This window comes from Mustela putorius, unplaced genomic scaffold (genome assembly GCF_011764305.1).
Source record: "Mustela putorius furo isolate JIRA1106 unplaced genomic scaffold, ASM1176430v1.1 tig00000127_pilon_pilon_pilon, whole genome shotgun sequence".
In the NCBI taxonomy this organism is placed as follows: Eukaryota; Metazoa; Chordata; class Mammalia; order Carnivora; family Mustelidae; genus Mustela; species Mustela putorius.
The window spans coordinates 12,830,056-12,849,907 of record NW_025421288.1 but is presented as its reverse complement, the minus strand read 5'-3'; the positions used below and the strand labels follow the sequence as shown (position 1 = coordinate 12,849,907).

Sequence of the window (19,852 nt, the reverse complement as noted above, 5' to 3'; positions counted from 1 at the left end):
CTAGCTTCCTCGGTAGCTCTGTGCTGGGAAGCCAGGGGCCTGGAGCGCTGTGGGCACTGGAAGGATGTGAGTGTCCCCAGAAAGTCCCCCGGGGCGTCCCGATCAGCCTGTCGGGGTTTGTTGGCATCAGCCAACCACTGAGGACCCAGTGATCTCCGGAAAGTTGTTTGCGGAAAAGCTGAGGAGGGGGTGATGTCACCCCACCCCACCCCCGCCCAAGCAGAGCCTGCCGCGAGGTCTCTAGGTGGCAGTGTGCTGGCGACAACACGGCCGTCTGTGTGCGAGTGCCTGGGAGCTTTGGCGGGGAGCAGGTGTCGGGAGTGGACTGTCCATCGCTTGCTCCGTGAGCACGTGCGTGATGACCAGGAGGAGCCTTCGGATTTCTTTACTCTTCATCTCCCCAGAACTAAATTGTGTTCTTAAAGTGATGGAATATAGTTTTCTTAGGGTTAATTGTCCTGCTTTATTGGGAGAATCTATAGGATAAAGGTGAAGAGGGGTGACTATTAATTGACCATCGACGGAGAGAGAAACTCATTATTGTGACACGTGCACACGGGTAACACCAATGATGCAGCCACATTGAGTGGGACGTCCGAGCGCTGGCCCCTGCCTCCCATTCTCTGGACTCCTCCCTCGAAGCGACAGTTTTAATGACGTCTGTCTTCAGGCTTTCGGGGGGTCATCTCCCAGCTTGTCACTGCCGTAGAGAGAGTGTTCGCTCTGACCCGTGTCCCTCCCTCCCTCTCCAGGCAGAGCTGGAGCCGCCCCCCCACCCCCGTCCCACTAAAGCATTAGATAACGGACTGCAGCTTTTCTGGTGGTGTCTTGAGTCAGCAGAAGCTGGGAATTATTTTGAAGCAATGAAATTAGTCTGTGTAATGAAAATGGTATTGATGTAAACTTAATAAAAAAGTAGATAAGCATTTGTTATCTTTTATTGAAAACTTAGTATTTAAAAAGTTTTTTTTTTTTAAAGATTTTATTTATTTATTTGAGATTAGGCAGAGAGGCAGGCAGAGAGAGAGAGAGAGGAGGAAGCAGGCTCCTGCTGAGCAGAGAGCCCGATGCGGGACTCGGTCCCAGGACCCCGAGATCATGACCTGAGCTGAAGGCAGCGGCTTAACCCACTGAGCCACCCAGGCGCCCAGTATTTAAAAAATTTTTAAAGATTTTTCAAGCAGTTCTCTTCTGTCTTTCCGCTGCCACTACATAGGACTTTCTTAACATTTATTTTTTAAGATTTTGTTTATTTATTTGACAGAGATCACAAGTAGGCAGAGAGGCAGGCAGAGAGAGAGAGTCTTAACATTTTTTATACACTTTAAACATGGATTTGCTTCGTAATTAGTTTATGAAAGCACTGATTGTGACAGCCACTTTCGTAACAGGATTTTCTTGTACAGGCCGTGACAGGTATGGTTCGCCAGACCTCTGGGCATAACTTCGCAGCGTGCGGAGGAGTGCTCTAGGGCCGGAGGGAGGTCTCTTCCCGTGCCATGGGCACACGCTGGGAGACTCTGGGAGGAGGCACCGGCTCTACGAGTGCGATGTTTCCCAGGACAGTTTCAATTGATTCTGAAATATGTTAGCAAATCCAAGCAAAGTTCTTTAAGTATTCGTTCCAATTCCGTTTTTGCTGAGATACTGGGCGGGACTTGTCAGGAGGCTTATATTACCCACAGTGTCTTCACTCTGATCAAGTCTAAATCAAGATTTTAATCATAGACCGGGCAGTCTCTAATACTGGTTTTTCAAATGGCCTTTTGTCTCTGATTAAACAGGTTAATTAACCAGAATCCTGGGGCTAGAAGGTCAAAGCTGGGTGATCATTTTGTCTAGTCTCTTGATTCTTACTTCTGCTTTCGATTCCTTCTTTGATGTTTAAAAATATTAAATACTTAATTCATACCCAGTAGCGTGTAATTCTAATATTTAAAGTCTTTGCTTGTCTGATTCTGGTGTTTTCTTCTCTTGATTTTTCACTCATTATGTTTGTTTGTTACCTCATGTATTTTGTGAATTTTTAAAAATTGTAAGTTATAGTCACTGGGGCTTGCTATGCGGGAATTCCCAGGCTGACCCGAGGGTGCGTTCCTGCAGAGAAACTGTGTTTGCCACTGCTTGGCCTTGATGGCACTTCCAATCTGGACAACTCAAAAGTTTCCCTAAGGTATTTTTTTAGGACCCACAGCATGAATTCAGATCTCTCAAACCCAAATGGGCCCCCTCCTCCCAGCCAGTGCCCAGATGGATGCATTTGCTTGCCTAGGACAGGTTTTCCTAGAGCACTTACCATCGGGTAAGGACCTTCCACTGTTCTTCCTGACGGGCAGCTCTTGGAGCCGAGCCCCTGCCTGGGCGGGCTCCAGGCTTCGGGTGGGTACACGGAAAGCACTTAGAGCAATGGCTGGCACAGTCTACTTGTTAGAAGGGTTTGCCATCCCTGTGGGTGTCGCTCCCTCCACCGCCCCCGTGCAGCCGCTAAAAGCAAAGCCGACGGTCGCTGGGGTCAGCAGATGCCGAAGACGGCTGTCGGCCTCAGCTTCGATGTGGCTCACTCCTCTGATCTTCTGTTTCTCTTTTATTTCTTGGCCTTGAAGGGGTTTCCTTAAATATTTTACAGGCTCAAATATGCATCTCGAAAGGTCTTAAATATTTAATACCCATGTTTTAAAGCGTTTTAAAGAAGTTGTCATGATGGCCAATGAGTTAAGACTAAGATTAGAACACACGTCGTCGTAGGTCTTTTCAAACACAGTAAGACTTAATTGTAGGACACAGCGTGCCTGGGCCCACGGCATACGCGTGGACAGTGGACAGTACATTCACCTTCCTGCTGAGCCCCGGAGTGCGATTACCCAGAGGTTGGAATGCTGCCAGCTTGCCAGCCCTGAAATGTGCTCTACCTCGAGGACAGCACCTTTAGCAGAGTCATGCTGCTTCAGTGTGTTTCCAGACAAAAGAGGGGCCACCAGACCTCATGTGGTGGCAGTGGCAGTGGTCTCCTAGGCAATGGCAGGAGTGGACTGCGGAAGGGGACAGTGCACGTCCCTTGAGCAAGAACACGTAGACTGCGTACAGTGGATCTAACAAAGCGTGGACTGTGGAGTGTTCCCAGACGTCACCATCCACGCTGATCCCTCAGCTCGTTGGTAGTCAGACTTTCTGCCACCAGAGACCTGGAACCCTGAGGTCTGTGTCCACCGAGTCCGTGGAGTATGGGAGCCCGAGACCACAGAGGACGGTGCTCCGCGAGCTCTCTTGCTGCTGCCAACATGAACAGAGCAGTTTGGGCCTTTTCGGAGAGGAAGGCCATTTTACAGAGCGGGGCAAGTCCACAGTAGTGGTAAGAAAGGGAGTGGGAGTTCGCTCAGGGACCACGCTGTATGTCCTGCCCCAGCACAGGGGTTTTCGACTTAGACAGCGCTCTGCCCCCCAGGAAAGGGCACAGACAGCTGGAATTGTCACGGAGATGAGGACCGCGCCCAAGATCTGATGTCTGCTGGGCACCCAGTACACACGGCTGACGGGGAGCGTGACTCTCGGTGGACAGAAGTTTCAAATTTAATGCAGCCAGAATGGTCACTTGTCTTCACTATTGCTGCTTCTCGCTCAGGAAATCCAGCCACTTCCCGGGTCCGAACGGTCGTGCTGTTCGAGTTTGTTCCGAAGTCTTAGAGTTTGCTTTTCTCCTTTGCGGCCTCTGTGCACCTGGGGTTGATTTCTATGAATGGCGTCAGGGAGGCATCGAATTTCATTTTCTCCCCCATATACACAACTAATTTCCCGGCACGGTTGATCGCAGAACACCAGTATCGTCGCAGCGATGTGCAGCGCGTTCCCTGTCGGCTCTCAGGGTCTGATGTCTGGGTGGGTCTGGTTCTGGGGTCCTGACGCTGTTCCACGATGGACCCCACTTCTCAGTGGTTCGTGTGTGGACGTCCTGCACCATCGTATTTGACAACCTGACTGCGAAGGGGGCCAGGACTTCTTTCCGCATCTCTGTCCTCTTTTCCTGGTCGTGAGAGTGACGGCCCCTCCCGCAGCCTCTGCCATGCTGGGCGCTCGCCAGGCTGCTCCTGGTTTTCCTGGTAATACTTCTAACCTTCCCTTGCCCTGCCCGAAGTGAGAAATTTGCAGTAGGTTTTTGAGAGACCCTCTGTGCTTAATGCTTTTAGAGGCTGTTGGACAAAGACTGTGACCGACAGTCATCTCCTTCGTGTGTCGGTCCCGTCGGCTGCTCTGCCGTCCCCCACCGCCCCCGGGGGGACGATGCTTCCCCAGCCCCCGCCCTCGCCTCCGTTCCAGCCACGGAGGAAGAGAAAAGAGGGTGCAGGCCTGCGTCTCCCCTTCCAGGGCATAACCAGAACCTGCCCGAATCACTTCCACTCACACTGCCCGGGCCAGAACCTCATGCTGTGCTCAGACCAGGCTGGGTGGGAGGCTGGGGAATGTCCCCGAGTGGAGCCTCCCACGTGCTCGGCTGGAGTCCGGGGAGAGTAGCTCCTGCCGAAGGGCTGCTTCTCCGCCACACACCTGCCTCCCGCTGAGGAGGCTTCCGTCCACGTCCTTCTGTTCCTAATCAGGCATTCTGCTTTATCCTTATGTAAGTGAGTGGTCAGTTTTATCAAAGTCTTTTTCCTGCGTTTATGGAAATGATCGCTGTTATTTTCCTTTTAATCCTATAATATGTTCTATTACAATAAATATACCAATGCTAATCCACCCTGTAGCCTAGGGATTGAACCCAAATTGATCACGATGTACCAATTTTACCTGTAAACACTGCAAGATCTGGTTCCAGATTTCTAATATTCTGCCTAGGACTTTGCAACTTTTCTGGAGTCGGGTAGAGCTACGATTTCCCTTTCTCACATGTCGAGAATGTGGTTGTGGTATCGATACCAGCGTTTTGTGTTGCCCAATCCAGTGCGCTGTCAGGCTTCCCTCCTCCCACCCCAGCCTCTTCTGTGGCGCTTCCGAGAAAGTCTGGGCAGGGGAGCCCGTGTTTGTTCTTTGAAGGGTGATCGCCCACTGCCTGTAAAACCACCAGGGCCGGGTGTCTTTGTGGGCTGGAGAAGACGGGGATGAGCTACCCAGTCACTTTCTCTCTTTGCTGTTGCTTTTTCTAAGTTTTTATTTATTCTGGAGTCCATGTTGGTATATTTTTTTAAGATTCTCCTTATTTATTTGAGAGAGAGCGAGCACAAGCAGGGTTAGGAGCAGAGGGAGAAGCAGACTCGAGCAGGGCAAGAGGCAAAGGGAGAGGGAGAAACAAACAGCTGAGCCGGGAGCCCAACGCGGGGCTCGATCCGGGGACCCTGAGATCATGACAAGAGCCGAAGGCACACGCTTAACTGGCTAAGCCACCCAGGTGCACCCCATGTTGATATTTTGCATTTCTCTTGAAGATTGTTGAATTCTCTTAAGTTTTTAAATCTACTTGTATATTCCTGTTATATATTCGTATGTTGCTTTAAAAAATCGTCTCTCTCAGCGATTACAGCCGTGCACGCTTTCCAAGCTTCTGTTGTCATTGCTTCTCTCTTTCCTCTCTCTTGATCTTCTCCATGGGATTTCTGTCTGTTCTGTCAGTCTGTTCAGGGCATCTGCTTTTGGTTTTCTGGATTTCTTGCTTAAGATTTCTGGTTCCCATTTCAGAGGTATATTAAGGTTTGCCCTTCACTGTTTCCCCAGCACACCTGTTTTATTTTACTCTATTGTCTTGCTCGCTTTTTGTGCTAATGCTTATTTATTCTCTTTTTTATTTTTTAGGAAATTCCTGTAAAGCTTTAGATTAGCCCCATGCACTGCTTTAATGCATCTACAAGTGTTGGTATGAGACACTTTTGCTGTCACTCAGTCTTCACCCACGGGTTGCTCAGGTCACACTTCCCAGTATCAGATATGTATGTAGATATATGTTTGAAATGACATTTTAATTGTTAATTTTTTACTTTGATTACATCGTGATTAGACAATATGGTCTATAGGATATGGATGCTTCGAAATTAATGAAGTCTTCTTTTTTATGACTTAATGTTCAATAGATTTTTAAGATATATTAACTTAAACATGTATATTCTCTATGTCTTGGATGTATTTACTGTGCATTAGGTCAGATTTGTTCATTTTGTTTCTTAAATCTCATAAATGCTCTTTAGATGTTGTGTGATTTATCTGTTTTTGACAAAAGTGTGTTCAGACCACTGACTCATTGGGATTTGCCTGTGTCTCCCTATACTTCTGTTTTGGTTCACATGTATCGGGTCTGTGGTGCAGGGCACGCAGACCCATGCTTGTTGTGTCTTGGTGGTGAACGCTTCCATCAGCCGTGACACACCTGTGTCTCCTGTTGCTTTTGGCCTCGAGTTCTTCCCTGGCTGATACTCGCGCTGCCGCCGTGTTTTCTCGGGCTGGGGTTAGCAGGCGCGCTCCCTCTCGCCTCTTTCTGCACACACGTTCTGTGTGCTGCTTTTAGTTCCCGTATGTCCTCCGTAAGCTGACTGTGGGGGGCTTTTTAAAAAGCAAAGCTAATAATCCAGGTCTTTTAATAGACTTCTTTCATCCATTTTGCATACCTTTTGTCATTATTGATATATGTGGACTTGTTTGTACCACCTTATCTTTTTGAGGTTTTAAAATTTATTTAAGTTAATAAATAACTTAATAACTTTTTTTTCAGTCAGATGGTGGCATTCTGTACATACTTTGTACACCTCATGTTTGGTTTGTTTTTGGTTTTTTTGTAACATGTACATAACAAAAAATTTACCGTTGTAACAGTTTTTAAATGTACAATTCAGGGCATTAATTACACCCACCAGGCTGCGCAGCCATCACCACCGTTCCCAGGACTTCCTCACCATCCCAGTTAGAAACTCTGTACCCAGGAAGTAGCGATTGTCCTCTCTCCGATCCCTGGCAACCTCTGTCCTACTTTCTGTCTCTGAATTTGCCTACTCTAGGGACGTGATATGAGAAAACCTGTACAACATGTGTCCTTTCTTGTCTGGCATCTTTCACCCAGCATCCTGGTTGCTCCTTGCTGTAGCAAAATGTGTCAAAATATCATTCCTTTTCAAGCCTGAATATACGCCATGGTACATACAGGCCACATTTTATTTAGCCCTTTCTCTGGTAATGGACTTGTGGGTTGCTTCCACCTTTTGGTTCCTGTGACTAATGCTGCTATGAGCACTGGTGGACAAGCATCTCTTCGAGTCCCTGCTTTCAATCCTTTTGGTTAGAGATGCCCAGAAATGGAATCCCTGGATCATATAGTGAGTTCGTGTTTTTTTGTTTTGTTTTGTTTTGTTTTTTTTATAAAATTTTTAAAAGATTTTATTTATTTTATTTGACAGACAGAGAGATCACACGCAGATAGAAAGTCAGGCAGAGAGAGAAGGGGAAGCAGGCTCCCTGCCGAGCAGAGAGCCCGATGTGGGGCTTGATCCCAGGACCCTGAGATCCTGACCTGAGCCGAAGGCAGAGCCCAACACACCGAGCCACCCAGGCGCCCCTCGTGTTTTAACTTTTAGGGGAACTTCCACTCTGTTTTCTATGGCAGCTATACCATTTTTCATTCTCACCAGGAATGCACAGTCTTATTTTGTGTTTTCCTTTTTTTTTTTTTCAAATTTTTTTAAAAAAGATTATTTATTTACTTACTTGACAGAGAAAGGGATCACAAGTAGACAGAGAGGCAGGTGGGGGTCGGGGGTGGGAAGCAGGCTCCCTACTGAGCAGAGAGCCCAATGCAGGGCTCAATCCCAGGACCCTGTGACCATGACCTGAGCCAAAGGCAGACACTTAACTCACTGAGCCACCCAGGAATCACTATTTTGTGTTTTCTGTTTCTAGTTTTTTCTTTGCTTCTTTTTGCTAATATATGTTTTAGCAATGATGGCAAGGTAGAGGAAGTTGAAAGTGAGGTGAATTAGGAGGCTATCACAAGAGTATAGAAGAGGCGAGAAAGACCTGAACTGAGGCAGGGATGGTAGACCAAAACAGAGACTTAAGATTATTTCAGATATACATTTACTCATTCATTCCACAAATATTTCTTAATTTCTGTGATTTCAGGAATGAGAAAGACTGAGATGAACAAGATAGTCATGGTCTCTGCCTTCTTGGCACTCACAGTCTAAGTGGGACATGGACATGAATAAAACAATCATATAGGTAAAGGTCAGAGTGGAGATATGGAAAATGTGGTAAAGGAGTGATAGTGGGTGTCGGGGAGGGGGAGGGGTAGAGGACCAAGTCTGAAAGCCAGGGAAGACCTTCCTAAGGAGGAGTGTTTGGATGCAGAGAGTTAATCAGGTGGAGGTAGATTGAAAGTGGGTGGCTAATGATGTTCTAGACAGGGGAAACGGCCCATGCAAAGGCCCTGTGGCAAGAGAGGGAAGGTACAGGCTTCTGGGAACAGAAAGGAGGCCCATGTCACTGGCGTAATATTGTTTACATTCCAAAATATATAAAATAATCTAAATGTTCAGTGTGAAGAGAATTATTAACTGAATTATGCTGCTTCTGTAAAAGGGGACACTGTGCAGTCACTGAAACAGTGTCTGCATCTATGTACATGGGAAACACTCATAATAGTGATAAGTAATAAAAATCAGTTGTTAGAGTGATTACTAATACTGACAAGTAATAAAAACACGTTGAAACAATGTTTAGAATATGATCTTGTTTTTGTTTGTATATAATATATAATCAAACAACATATGTTTATTTCAGTATGTATAGTTTTAGAGAAAAAATCTGAAGTACGTTCACCAAATGATCATTTCTAGGGAGTGGAATTCTGAGTGATTGTAATTTTTTTTTCTTTTTGCTAATTTATATCTAAAACTTTTATTCAACAAATGTGATTTACTTATATAAAGCTAAAATTGAAAAAAAAAAAAAAAGACATTTCTGAGCCAGAATTGGTAAACTTGATAGCTCCTCAGGTATGGGGGAAGAGAGAATGGTGGTAACAGTCAGAAGGGACTTGGGATTCTGTTAGTGGTGGACGGCACCACGGACGCAGAGAGGGAGCCCGGCTTGAGCAGAGTGGAGTGGGAGATCACAAGTTAAGGCCAGACATGCTGAGTTGGGGGTAGAAATGTCTGACGGGAAGCTGGGACTGTGGTTCTGGAACAGGAGAGAGTCACAGCTGCTGAGACAGACGTGCAGTGAGGAGGTCCTTGCATCTCCAGCAAGGAGGTCATTGGTCGCCTCTGAGAGCCGGTGGGGCAGAGAAGAAGGTCGGGGTGCAGTAGGAGGAAGGGTGATGGGTGACGAGGAAGGATAAGCAGCCGATGTAGATCATCTTTCCCGGCGTTGGTGGAAGAAGAAAATGTGCATTTTAGGGTAGAAGACAGACTAGGTTTGGCAAATGCAATTTAAAAATTTTCAACATAAAATTTAAAAAAGTAGAGGGGCAAGTGTGAATCAATCAAGCCAATCACCAAAGTATGTAGAACAAGAGAAGAAATGTGTCTGGAGTGAACCTCGGTAAATAAGCATAGTTTGGGTATAAAATTCTAGATTGTTGGTTTTCCTCTCAGAGCTTTGAAGATACTGTTTTTACTATATCCCTTTCTTTCTTTCTCTTTTTCTTTCTTTCTTTCCTTTCTTCCTTTATTTCTCTTTCTTTCTTTTTAAAAAGATCTTATTTATTTATTTGTCAGAGAGAGAGGGAGAGAAAGAGCACAAGCAGGAAGAGAGGCAGGCAGAGTTAGAAGCAGGCTCCCCACTGAGCTAGGAGTCCAATGCAGGGCTCGATCCCAGGACTCTGGGATCATGACAAAGCCAAAGGCAGACACTTAACAACTGAGCCACCCAGGCATCCCTCCCATTATTTCTAGCAGGAAGTAAGCTGTCAGTCTAGATAAGCTATCTTTCCTCTCTGGGGCTTTTAAGATTTTCCTTCTGTCTTTTTTCCTTGTATTTATCTTTTTGGGGCTCATTATGCTTCTGAAGTCAGAGGGCCCACAACTTTCAACACTCACAGGTATCTTCATTCCACAGCCTCTTCCCTTTTCTCTCTTCTGTCCTGTAATGCTGATCTGCCGTGTGCTAGCCCCTCCAGCTGTGCACCGCTCCTCTTAACCTCTTTTCTGTGTTTTTAATCTCTTCATCTTTTTATGATGTGCCTTGATCTGATTTCTCTGTCTTTCAGTTTATCCTTTCTCACTTTTAATTTAGTTATTCTTATCCAGATAATACACACAAAGAGTTTTTTTAATTTTTATCTTTTTAAAAGAATTTAGTATTAAATAATCTCTACGCCCAACGTGGGACTCAAATTTCAATCCCAAGGTCAAGAGTCACATGCATCACCAGCTGAGCCAGCCACACGCCTCCTCACACAGTTTTAAAAGCCAAGGAATTATATAAGACTTGTCACAAAGAATGGTAGCTCCCTGACAACTGCCCCTTATTTTCTGATCTCCAGGAATTTTCAACTCTTTAAACAGACTCTTTTAATATTTGTCTCCACATATGTAAATAACAAGCCTGCTTTGCTACCTTCTTGACTTTTCAGTGGGGGCATCTTCTCTTGGTTTCGTACCGTGGGAGACGCGGGCTTTGCTGTCCCTTCCCCACGCATCTCCCACCCCAGACATCAGACACATGTGGTTAGATCAGTAGTAAGTGTTTCTGTTTCACAACTGGGAAAATCACAACTGGGAAAACGCTACTTCCTGCTGGACCGTTCCTGCTGGACCGTGATTCATTTCCTTTCCTGCACTTCTTCATCGTTTCCCTGGAGGTCATAGTTGATACTGGGTTTCCTTTGTGCACGACGCTAATTTAACCCTAAACTGCCCTCTGGGTAGACAGCTGTTTTTCTATCACGCTCAGACCTGCTACATACTCAGTTGTATTGATGGAGGAAGTGTTTCTCAGAGCTGCGCGCCTGTCCCCGTCTAGACGCTGTCACACCAGCCCCGACCATGGACTCTCCCTCTGCCACCACACCAAGGGCTTCCTTTGCTTCCTTCCCAAGTTCGATTGCCTGGTGCCTGGATCCCATTTGTTTTGGATTGCATAGTTGGATTTCCAATTTCAGTTCAGCTTTGAATGCTGAATTTTTCTTCAGAAATTTGAAGAGTTTGCTAGTTTCCAGTGCTGCTATTGAATTTTTTTTAAAAAGATTTTATTTATTTATTTATTTGAGGGGAGGAGGAAGCAGGCTCCCCGCTGAGCAGAGAGCCCGATGTGGGGCTCGATCCCAGGACCCCGGGATCATGACCTGAGCCGAAGGCAGAGGCTTTAACCCACTGAGCCACCCAGTCGCCCCTGCTATTGAAATTTTGACATAATTCTTGTTCTTGCTCCTTGTGTGAAGCAGGTTTTATTCTATCTGGAACCTATAGGAGGAGCCTGTCTTGGTTCCCCGTGCTCTGAAACTGGACAGTAGTATCTTGCTTTGGGACTCTCTCGCCGCTTGGCAGTCCTTTTTCTCTGCAAACTCATGCCCTTTAGTTCTGAGAAATGTTCCTCAATCATCTTCTGCCCTTACTTCTCAAAATTGTATCTTTCTGGACCTCCTTCTTTCCTCCAGTTTTCACATCCTCTGTTAAGATAATCCTTTCTGTGATTACTTTTTTATTTTCCAGAACATCGTTTTTATACTCTGTTTTGTAAAGTACCATTTTCTTGTTTCTTAATCTGTCCAGCAGTTTCCTTTCTCTGGACAGTCTGTTTCTTTAGGCCTCTGTCTTTTATGTCAGGTTTCCCGAAATGTCTGTGGATCTCTGGCTGTCACTCCGCTCACATTTAAGAACGAGACTTAAGCTTCCCACGGACTCTTGGTGGTAAGACTAAGCCATCTGTTGGGAAACCTCACTGTGGGACTCCTCTCTCTATTCGCTCTTGGGCTGGTCGGCATCCCCAGAGAAGGCTTTTGCAATGCAGCCTTAGGATTCCAGGGGCCAAGTAGAAGAAAGCTGTGGGTCTCAACAGTCACCTTTCCTCCTGGGGCTCCTTGTGATAGCGCCGCCCTCAGTCCTCTTGCCCCAGAGAGTCATTTCAGTCTCTTGCCGCAGGGGCTGGTGGAGAGGAGTGTGCTGGCAAGGGGAGGACCTGGGGGCTTGCTCCCTCCTCATTAGAATTTCAACCAGTTCTCTTCTCCCACCCTCCCCCACTCCACTCCAGAGCAGCCTGGAACCACCGAGTCCAGAGTCTTCCGAGCTGCTTCCTTGCTCTCTCCCACTAGCCCAGGATTCGGGGCACTTCAGTCTGCTGTCCATAACTCTCCCCTCTGCTTTCCAGCCTCTGAACCTCTGTCGTCTCTTCCCGCTTCTGCCCATCCCACTGTCCATCCTACTGCTCCGGAAGCCCTCTGAGCTGCTCTCCTGTTTCCCCCTGTGCCTGGGAGGGGCATGTATCCCCAGTGCTTCTACAAAGGGGATTTGTGGGGAAGTTGTCTTTTGAGGATCCTTGCTTTATGTGGTGCAGCTCTCACCTTCGGTAGCCCAGACTTGGTCTTCTGCTCCCGCAGGAGCGGGCTCTGGTCACCGGGAACGGCGGGCGCCCCAGGATGACACTGGCAGCTACAGAACTCTCCCCTTTGGATTCACGGTTTCTTCTTTATTTCATCTCTGACAATCTCCTTTGCTTTCCTCTTGGCTTGACATGTATTTTACTCTATTATTTAAAAGAATTCAGACAATAAATATTGAAAGAAAAATGTTTAGGAATTCTGTAACAGTGAGGTTTCTACAAACGTGCAGTCTACCGTGTTGCCAGCCATGGGCCCTCCTGGCGTCACACGACACTTGTACCGGAGACACATCCGTGTGATGTCCCGAGCTCCCCTGGGCGACCCTTGAGACGGGCAGGTTAGATGCCACGACTTCCATGTTCCAGCTCAGGACGCTGACACATCGCCTCTGTCAGGTAACATGGGGGCCTGGTTTGAAGCTCCCTTCAGGGACTCATGCCCTCCCGAGAGAGCGGCGCAGGTCTTGTCCTGTCACAAGCGGGAGTGCGGAGTGGCCGATGAACTCCGGAAGCCTCTCTGGGGTGCAGGTTATAGGGAAAGTACTGGGAGTCCTTGTCTCAACGTTGAAGTTACACGTGAGTTGAGGAAAGTGTCTTATCCTCGCCCATGCTGAACCCGCGTAAGCCACAGGTCTCCACGCACCCCTCCTGGACAGTCCAAGGGCAGGTGTCGTAGCCACAGACTCTGACAGGTCTTCCGGGAAAACCCATTCTGTGCCTTTAGGACCTCCGGAATCCCAGGGCACAGTGGACATGTCTGGGGAGAGATTGGGCTAAAAGCTGTTCTGTAGACTCCGAATTCACAAACAACCCTTTCACGATGAGAGAGTCGGAGAGCAGTGGCCTCGCACGCGGTTTCTCCCCATTCGTCTCCTCCTCCGCAGGCCGACAGGGAGTGGAAGGAAGATCGAACCCAAGCCAGGTTCGGCCTCCAGGCCCCATTCGTTTCCATGGACAGTCACGGTCTGGCCAAGAAGAGGGCTCGGCTGGGCGTGTGTGGGTGGCCAGGGCCGGCGGGGCGCTCTGGGGAGAGTGTCCGTGGGCACGAGGCGCAGGGGACAGTGGACGGCCGCGGCTGGGGCTTGAACTGGTTTCTCATTCTCCCCGCCAGTCCCAGGACAGCATCTACCCAGGTGCTCTAGCTTTCACACGAAAGGAGTCAGAGTCTCTAAATAAGAGTTGCGGCGGCCTCCAGCGCACTGGCCGGCTGAGTCCCCACGCGTGCTGCTGTCCCCACGCGCCGCGCCTCTGACACGCTGTGCTGTCGTTTCCCAGGTACTGTGACTGCTTCGCCAGCGGGGACTTCTGCAACAACTGCAACTGTAACAATTGTTGCAACAACCTACGTCATGAAATCCAGCGGTTCAAGGCCATTAAGGTAATATTTTTTCCACTAAATACATGCATTCTAAAAGTGTCTAAATGTGCTTGAGATACAGGGTGCCTGGGAGCTCGGTTGGCTAAGTGTCCAAGTCTTGGTTTCGGCTCAGGTCACAGTCTGAGGGTCGAGAGATCGAGCCCCACCTCAGGCTCTGTGCTCAGTGGGGAGTCTGCTACAGTTTCTCCCCCCTCATGCTTTCTCTCTCTCTTTTTGCTTTCCCTCTGTTTCTTTAATCAACAAATAATATATTACTAGTTTCAGAGGTGGAGGTCAGGGATTTGCCAGTTGCGTATAGTAGCCAGTGCTCATCTGGGTGCTCTGTGACATCTCGTGTCCTCCCTCGTGCCTGTCACCCAGTGACCCCAGCCCCCACCCGCCTCCCCTCCAGCAGCGCTCAGTCGCTCTCCTAGGGCTCAGAGTCTCTTAGGGTTTGCCTCCTCCTCTGATTTTATTTTATTTTATTTTATTTTTCCCTCTCTTCCCCTATGCACCTCTGTTCTATTTCTTAAATTCCACATAGGAGTGAGATCATATGATCATTGCATTTGACTTATTTCGCTTGCATAACACCCTCTCTTTCCATCCAAATGGTTGCAGAAGGTGAGATGTCGTCCTTTTCGATGGCTGAGTATTAGTCCTTTGTGTCCTGTGACGAATCCTAAAGCTACAGATGGATTAACGTAGCAGACAACGGAGATACCTTTCACTGAGCAAGATTTTTACATAATAAAGTACATTTTGATGGAGTTTTGTGTTTTCTGTCTCATAGGCATGTCTTGATAGGAATCCAGAAGCTTTCCAACCAAAAATCGGGAAAGGGAGGTTGGGAGACGTGAAGCCTCGGCACAACAAGGGCTGTAACTGCCGGCGTTCCGGCTGCCTGAAGAACTACTGTGAGTGCTACGAGGTGAGATGCCCCGGCCCGGGCGCAGGGGCACCTGCTGATAACTCCGGGGCCCCTTCAGGAGCCCGTTGCTTGCCTCAAGCCCACCATGAGCGCCCAGCAGAGGCTCCTGCCCCGTGGCCCGGCCCGCTCCGTGGCAGCAGGTCGGGGGCTCCCAGAGGTGGGCCTTGCCTCCTCCGTGTGGAGCCTCATCCCCAGGCTGGTGCTCCGAGACCACAGTGGACCGCAGGGCCTCCAGGCTGAGCACACAGCAGGGCAGGGCAGTTCCCAGGCCGGAGTTTCCCGGACACTCACTGGCCATGCAGGGGCTCACTCTCTCCCTTCAGCTTCCCTCTCCATTCCTGGTGTTGGAGGAGAGGGACGGACAGAGAAAAGAGCCCGCAGGCCCCAGCAGTGAGGGGCCGGGAGGGCCCTTCCTTGAAAGGCTCTCCCTTGGTGTGCTTGCGGTCTTCGAGGGCGATCTGTGAATTTTATTTGGACAAGGTTGTCCCAGACGGTCAGGCTTGAGAAGAGTCCTCGTGGTTCTGGGGACATGTGCTGGAAGCTCTGAGTGAGCAGGCCCAGCCTCCCCCCAGCTAGGGTTTTGGAAATGCGGCCCAAGTCATGCCAAGATACAGGATTCAAGCTGTGAGTGCCACCCCCCCCCCCACCACGGAGCAGGCTTCGGATGGTCTTGCAGCGTCTCTGCCTGATCTTCACCCACTTTCCGGAGGCTGAGCCTCTGCCAGGCAGCAGCCCACATGAGGGGTGGGTGTCCTGTGCTCTTGAGAGTCCACTGGAAATCCTGAAGGGCCTCTTGCTCAAAAAATCCAGGGGGCAGAGTAAAACACAAGAGATACCCTTTGATGTGCATCCCTGAGGGACCCCTCCCCCAGCAGCTGAGCCAGGGGGAGGCCCTAGCTTCCAGACACGCTGCCTTGTGCCAAGAAGCCGAGTTCCCCCCACAAGCAAGTGGCCAGGGCCTCCCTTAGGACAGCCACGCAAGGCAGGCCCTCGGTGGGTCTCAGACTCTCCCCAGCCACACATCCCCTGCAACAGCAGAGCCAGCAGGACACAGGCCCCCCTTGGGACATGACATGGGCTCGGGTCCAGGGCACCGCAAGAAAGCAAACACTGCATTCAAGCCGGTCCAGTGCAGGTGTGTGGACGCTGGACTCCGCTGGGCGTGCAGTGGCACAAAGTCTAAGAGACAAGACACGTTCCCTCATCAGAAATACTGAGCGTCCTCTGATGACCTTAGTTGCCGTCGCTGGGCACAGATCTTAGAACAAACATAAGAGTGACGAAAAGTTTGAAATATTGAGAGCGATACCAAAATGAGACACAGAGCCACGAAGTGAGCAAAGACCATTGGAAAACCTGTGCCAACGGGCTTATTGGATGCGGCAGGGGGGGCACAAGCCCCCCATGTGTGGAAACACAGTATCTGCGAAACGCGGTAAAGGGGGTGAGCTGAGAGCTGTCTGCTGGGATCCTAGGACCCGTGTTCCAGTCCAGGCAGCGCGCTGACCCCCCTCTGCTCGGGACTCACGCCCACACTCGCACGCCAGCCTTCCAAACCCCCTCCCCACATCTGTATGAAAACTGCAGATTAAACACACACACACACGCACACACACACACAGAGTTTTTTAAGGTCCAAATAGAATGTGTTGTTTTTTAGTGACTTATAGGGCAGTCTAATTTTATTGAAGCATTTTATGTTACCAGGCCAAAATTATGTGTTCTTCTATTTGCAAATGCATTGGTTGCAAAAATTATGAAGAAAGCCCAGAACGGAAAACCCTAATGAACATGCCCAACTCTATGGAGGTTGGAGGGTCTGAAGGCAGCCATCAGTTGTCACCAGCTGAATTCTCAGGACCAGCAAAATTCAGACAAGATAGGTAGGTACTGTGAACCCACCCTCCGAAGAGGGGAAACAGAGGTTAATTTGAGAAAGTCAGTCTATATACTGGAAAGAGCGTGTGTGTGTGTGTGTGTGTCTGTCTGTCTGTCTGTCTGCCTGTCTGTGAGGGGAGGAGCGGTGGGGACGAGGTGACAACTCCCCTGCTGGACCAGCCTGAGATTCTATTCGCTGTTTCCACGGGGGCCCCCACCACGGAGACCGCTCTGTGCTGTCTGTCCTCACGGACAGATCTACCCACGTTGTGGACAAGCAGAGGGGCCCTGTGGGGATCGCCGATGGGCCAGCGCTCCCGGGCAGCGAGGGCATGATCTCTGGACCGCAGGCACCTGACCGGCTGCCGGCCGTGTGGGGAGACAGCCTGCCCGCCGCGCTCCTTCCCACGGGGGCGGTGAAGTGCCTCACACTGGGTGGGTAGCGCCCCACTGAGTTGGGCTGAGGCCACGTTATAAGCCCAGCGGATCTCAAAGCTTGGGCGATAATTTTACTATGTATTAGATTTGGTTTATCCACTTGAAAAAGTTCCTTTCAATTCAATGCCTTGAGTGCTCTCATGATAAAGTACCAGATGTCTCGAATTCATATCATTTTGCCAAGCCGAGTTCGTGCTTATTTGGTCAGAGACACCAGAGGTACTCGTCCCTGGGCGTGCAGGGGTCTTCACCAGTAAAAGTCCACCGGACACGGCCTCACTGTCTGTGAACGGGCGAGCGGACATGTTCTCTCGTGTCTGCACAGAGAGGTTCTAACCCATCCCGACCCCCGTGTCTGTTCTCGTCCTCCAACACTTGCCAGCACTTGGGGAAGTTTTCCTGAATTCCTGCAGTCTGAGCGCGATGTGGGCAGCCGTGGAGCGAAGCCACGTTGCCCCTCGAGCTCAGAGGGGCCTCGGCCAGTCCTGCACGACAGAGTCCTGCTGTTCAGGGCTCCCGGGGGGGCCTTCGGGGGGGGCGGGACTGTGCCGACAGCACCCCTCCACGGGGACGAGTCCTCAGGGCGGTTGGCCTCTGAGGGCTCAGGTGCCCCCGGGGCCGGAGCTGGGAGCAGGCTGCCCGGCGCTTCTCTAGGACCTTGTCTTACCCAAGAGACCTGCCTCTACCCCTGCCCGGACCCCGAGCTGGATACTGTCACCCCGGAGCCCCTGCAGGTTGCAAGTGATCTCCTCCGGACCGTCCTCAGACCCTGCGGTGACGGGGGAGTCGAGAGATGGACGGGTCACTCCTAAAGGCAAAATGCTGCGTATGGTCAAGGTTTCCGGTACGAGGAAGCTGGCATTAGACTTCACCGGTGACCCGCTGTAAATCCCGTGACCAGGACGTCCCCTTACCCATCAGGTACTTAAGGCGTGGCACGGGGGCCCGGCCTGTAACTGCTCTGTTCCCGCCAGGCGCTCGTCCTCGTGCATCTCCTGGGAGGTGGTGGAGGCCGCGTGCGCCTGCCTGCTGGCCCAGGGCGAAGAGGCGGAGAAGGCGCGCTGCCCCGATGGCCTGGCGGAGCAGATGATCCTGGAGGAGTTCGGGAGGTGCCTGTCGCAGATTCTCCGCATCGAGTTCAAGTCCAAAGGCCTGAAGCTTGAGTAGAGTTAGTGTGGGGACGGTGGAATGCGCGCAGGTCTTGTTTCAATGTTCTGAGAGAAAGGGATGCGTAGTTTAGAAAGGTTGTTGGAGGGACACGAGGCCGGGCCAGGTCAGCAGCTGTGTCACTAAGGTCAGGCTTTCCCTCTGCATCCGGGGGCCGGGGGGATCTACTCAGAGGTCTCGGTGAGGGTCTCGGTGAGGGTCTCAGCGATCACAGACCCACTTTTGGAGGAAGTGCGGGACGCAGCTTACGGTGGCCGTCTGGCCCTGGGGACAGAGCGGCTCCCGGCGACTCTGGGAGCACTGTCCACACTGCCCGTGCCGGCAGGCTCTGGGGAAGAAGCGGCCCGTTCCCTCGCCTTCACCATGTCTTGGAAATTTTCCTCTGGAGGCTTCTCCTCCTAAAAAGCATAATGATTTTTCACTAAAAGAATTTTGAAATAAATTCTCCAGATGGGCTGCTAAGATACAACTTAAAATCTCCAGAAAAGTACAGAAAACCTTGAGGAATTCCCAAGTGCGGACGTTTTCCCAGAGTCACACAAATTCTCCGCTCCCCTCAGGCCACCCTGAAACACGGGCAGCGGGCTCATGCTTGTGCCTGCCAGTGACCTCGGTTCTTATGTGTTTTCATTTGAGTGTGGGAAAGCTCTACTGTCCAATTAATTTCTCCCTAATTACTGTTCTAATATTATTATTGTTTGTTAAAATATGGTTAAAATAACGAGTTTGCAGAAACCAGCAGGTAAGATTAGTTATTAAGTTGGCTCTCTTTTGGTTCTATTGGAAAAGCAAAGAGGATTAAAAGCTTCAAATGTCTTCCATTGTTGTAATTAACTTAGTAGCTGAAACGTATCGGTCATGTTTCCGTGTTTATGAATCGCCCCCGCCCCTTAGAGCCCATTTAGAACGCTCACTCAGGAGCATAGCGGGGTCAGCACGGAGCCCCGCGGCCACTGGCATTTCCTAGAGCTGTGTTTGGAACAGCAAATTCTGACGGGGAACCACGGAGGGGAAGAAAAACACTTAATTCTCCACCATTTCAATCCCCCTTTGGCTCCTTTGGATAGAGATTCGTGGCGGCAAGCCGGAGGCAGAGCCCTGCACTGGATGGGGAGGGGGGGTCTGCCAGGCTGTGCTTTGGGACCCACGTGCACCTGCCAGAGGAGCCGCGTCCACATCACCCCTGGGGTGGGGGGTGGGGGTCCTGAAACAGGGCTTCGTGACCCTTTCCTGGGAGGCGGCTTTCCCTCTGCGTCTGTCCTGAGAGCTGCCAGCGGCAATGTCTGCAGACCATGCCGGAAATTTAACATTTTCTGGGAGCCACATTTTAAAAAGTGAGAAGGAGTTGGCAAAATTTATTTTGATTATCCTTTAGCTACTGTCATTTCAACATGCAATCAAATAAGCACGATGGATCGTCTGCGTTCTTTGGTATGCACCAAATTTTTGGAAACCAGCACGCGTTTTACACCCACATCCCAGCACACACCGGGAGCTGCAGGGCGCAGGTGTGGAGGGAGCAAAGGAAATGCTGTTCTCCGGAACTATTAGGATCCACGCGCAGAATGTCCCGG

The 19,852-nt window shown here is 49.9% G+C and overlaps 1 protein-coding gene across 2 annotated transcripts in view; it reads left to right on the top strand.

The window, feature by feature from the left end:
* TESMIN (testis expressed metallothionein like protein) overlaps nt 1-19,334 on the top strand; it is a 38,292-nt gene extending 18,958 nt beyond the window's left edge. Inside the window, exons 8-11 of one of the 2 annotated variants that reach the window (XM_045066128.1) lie at nt 13,783-13,885; nt 14,658-14,795; nt 16,503-16,678; nt 18,086-19,334. In XM_045066128.1, coding sequence (XP_044922063.1) covers nt 13,783-13,885; nt 14,658-14,795; nt 16,503-16,678; nt 18,086-18,278 — 610 coding nt within the window. In that variant the 3' untranslated portion in view covers nt 18,279-19,334. The remainder of the gene's footprint in view (nt 1-13,782; nt 13,886-14,657; nt 14,796-16,502; nt 16,679-18,085) is intronic. The other variant, XM_045066134.1, reaches the window with a different exon arrangement.
* Nucleotides 19,335-19,852: the final 518 nt, after the last annotated feature.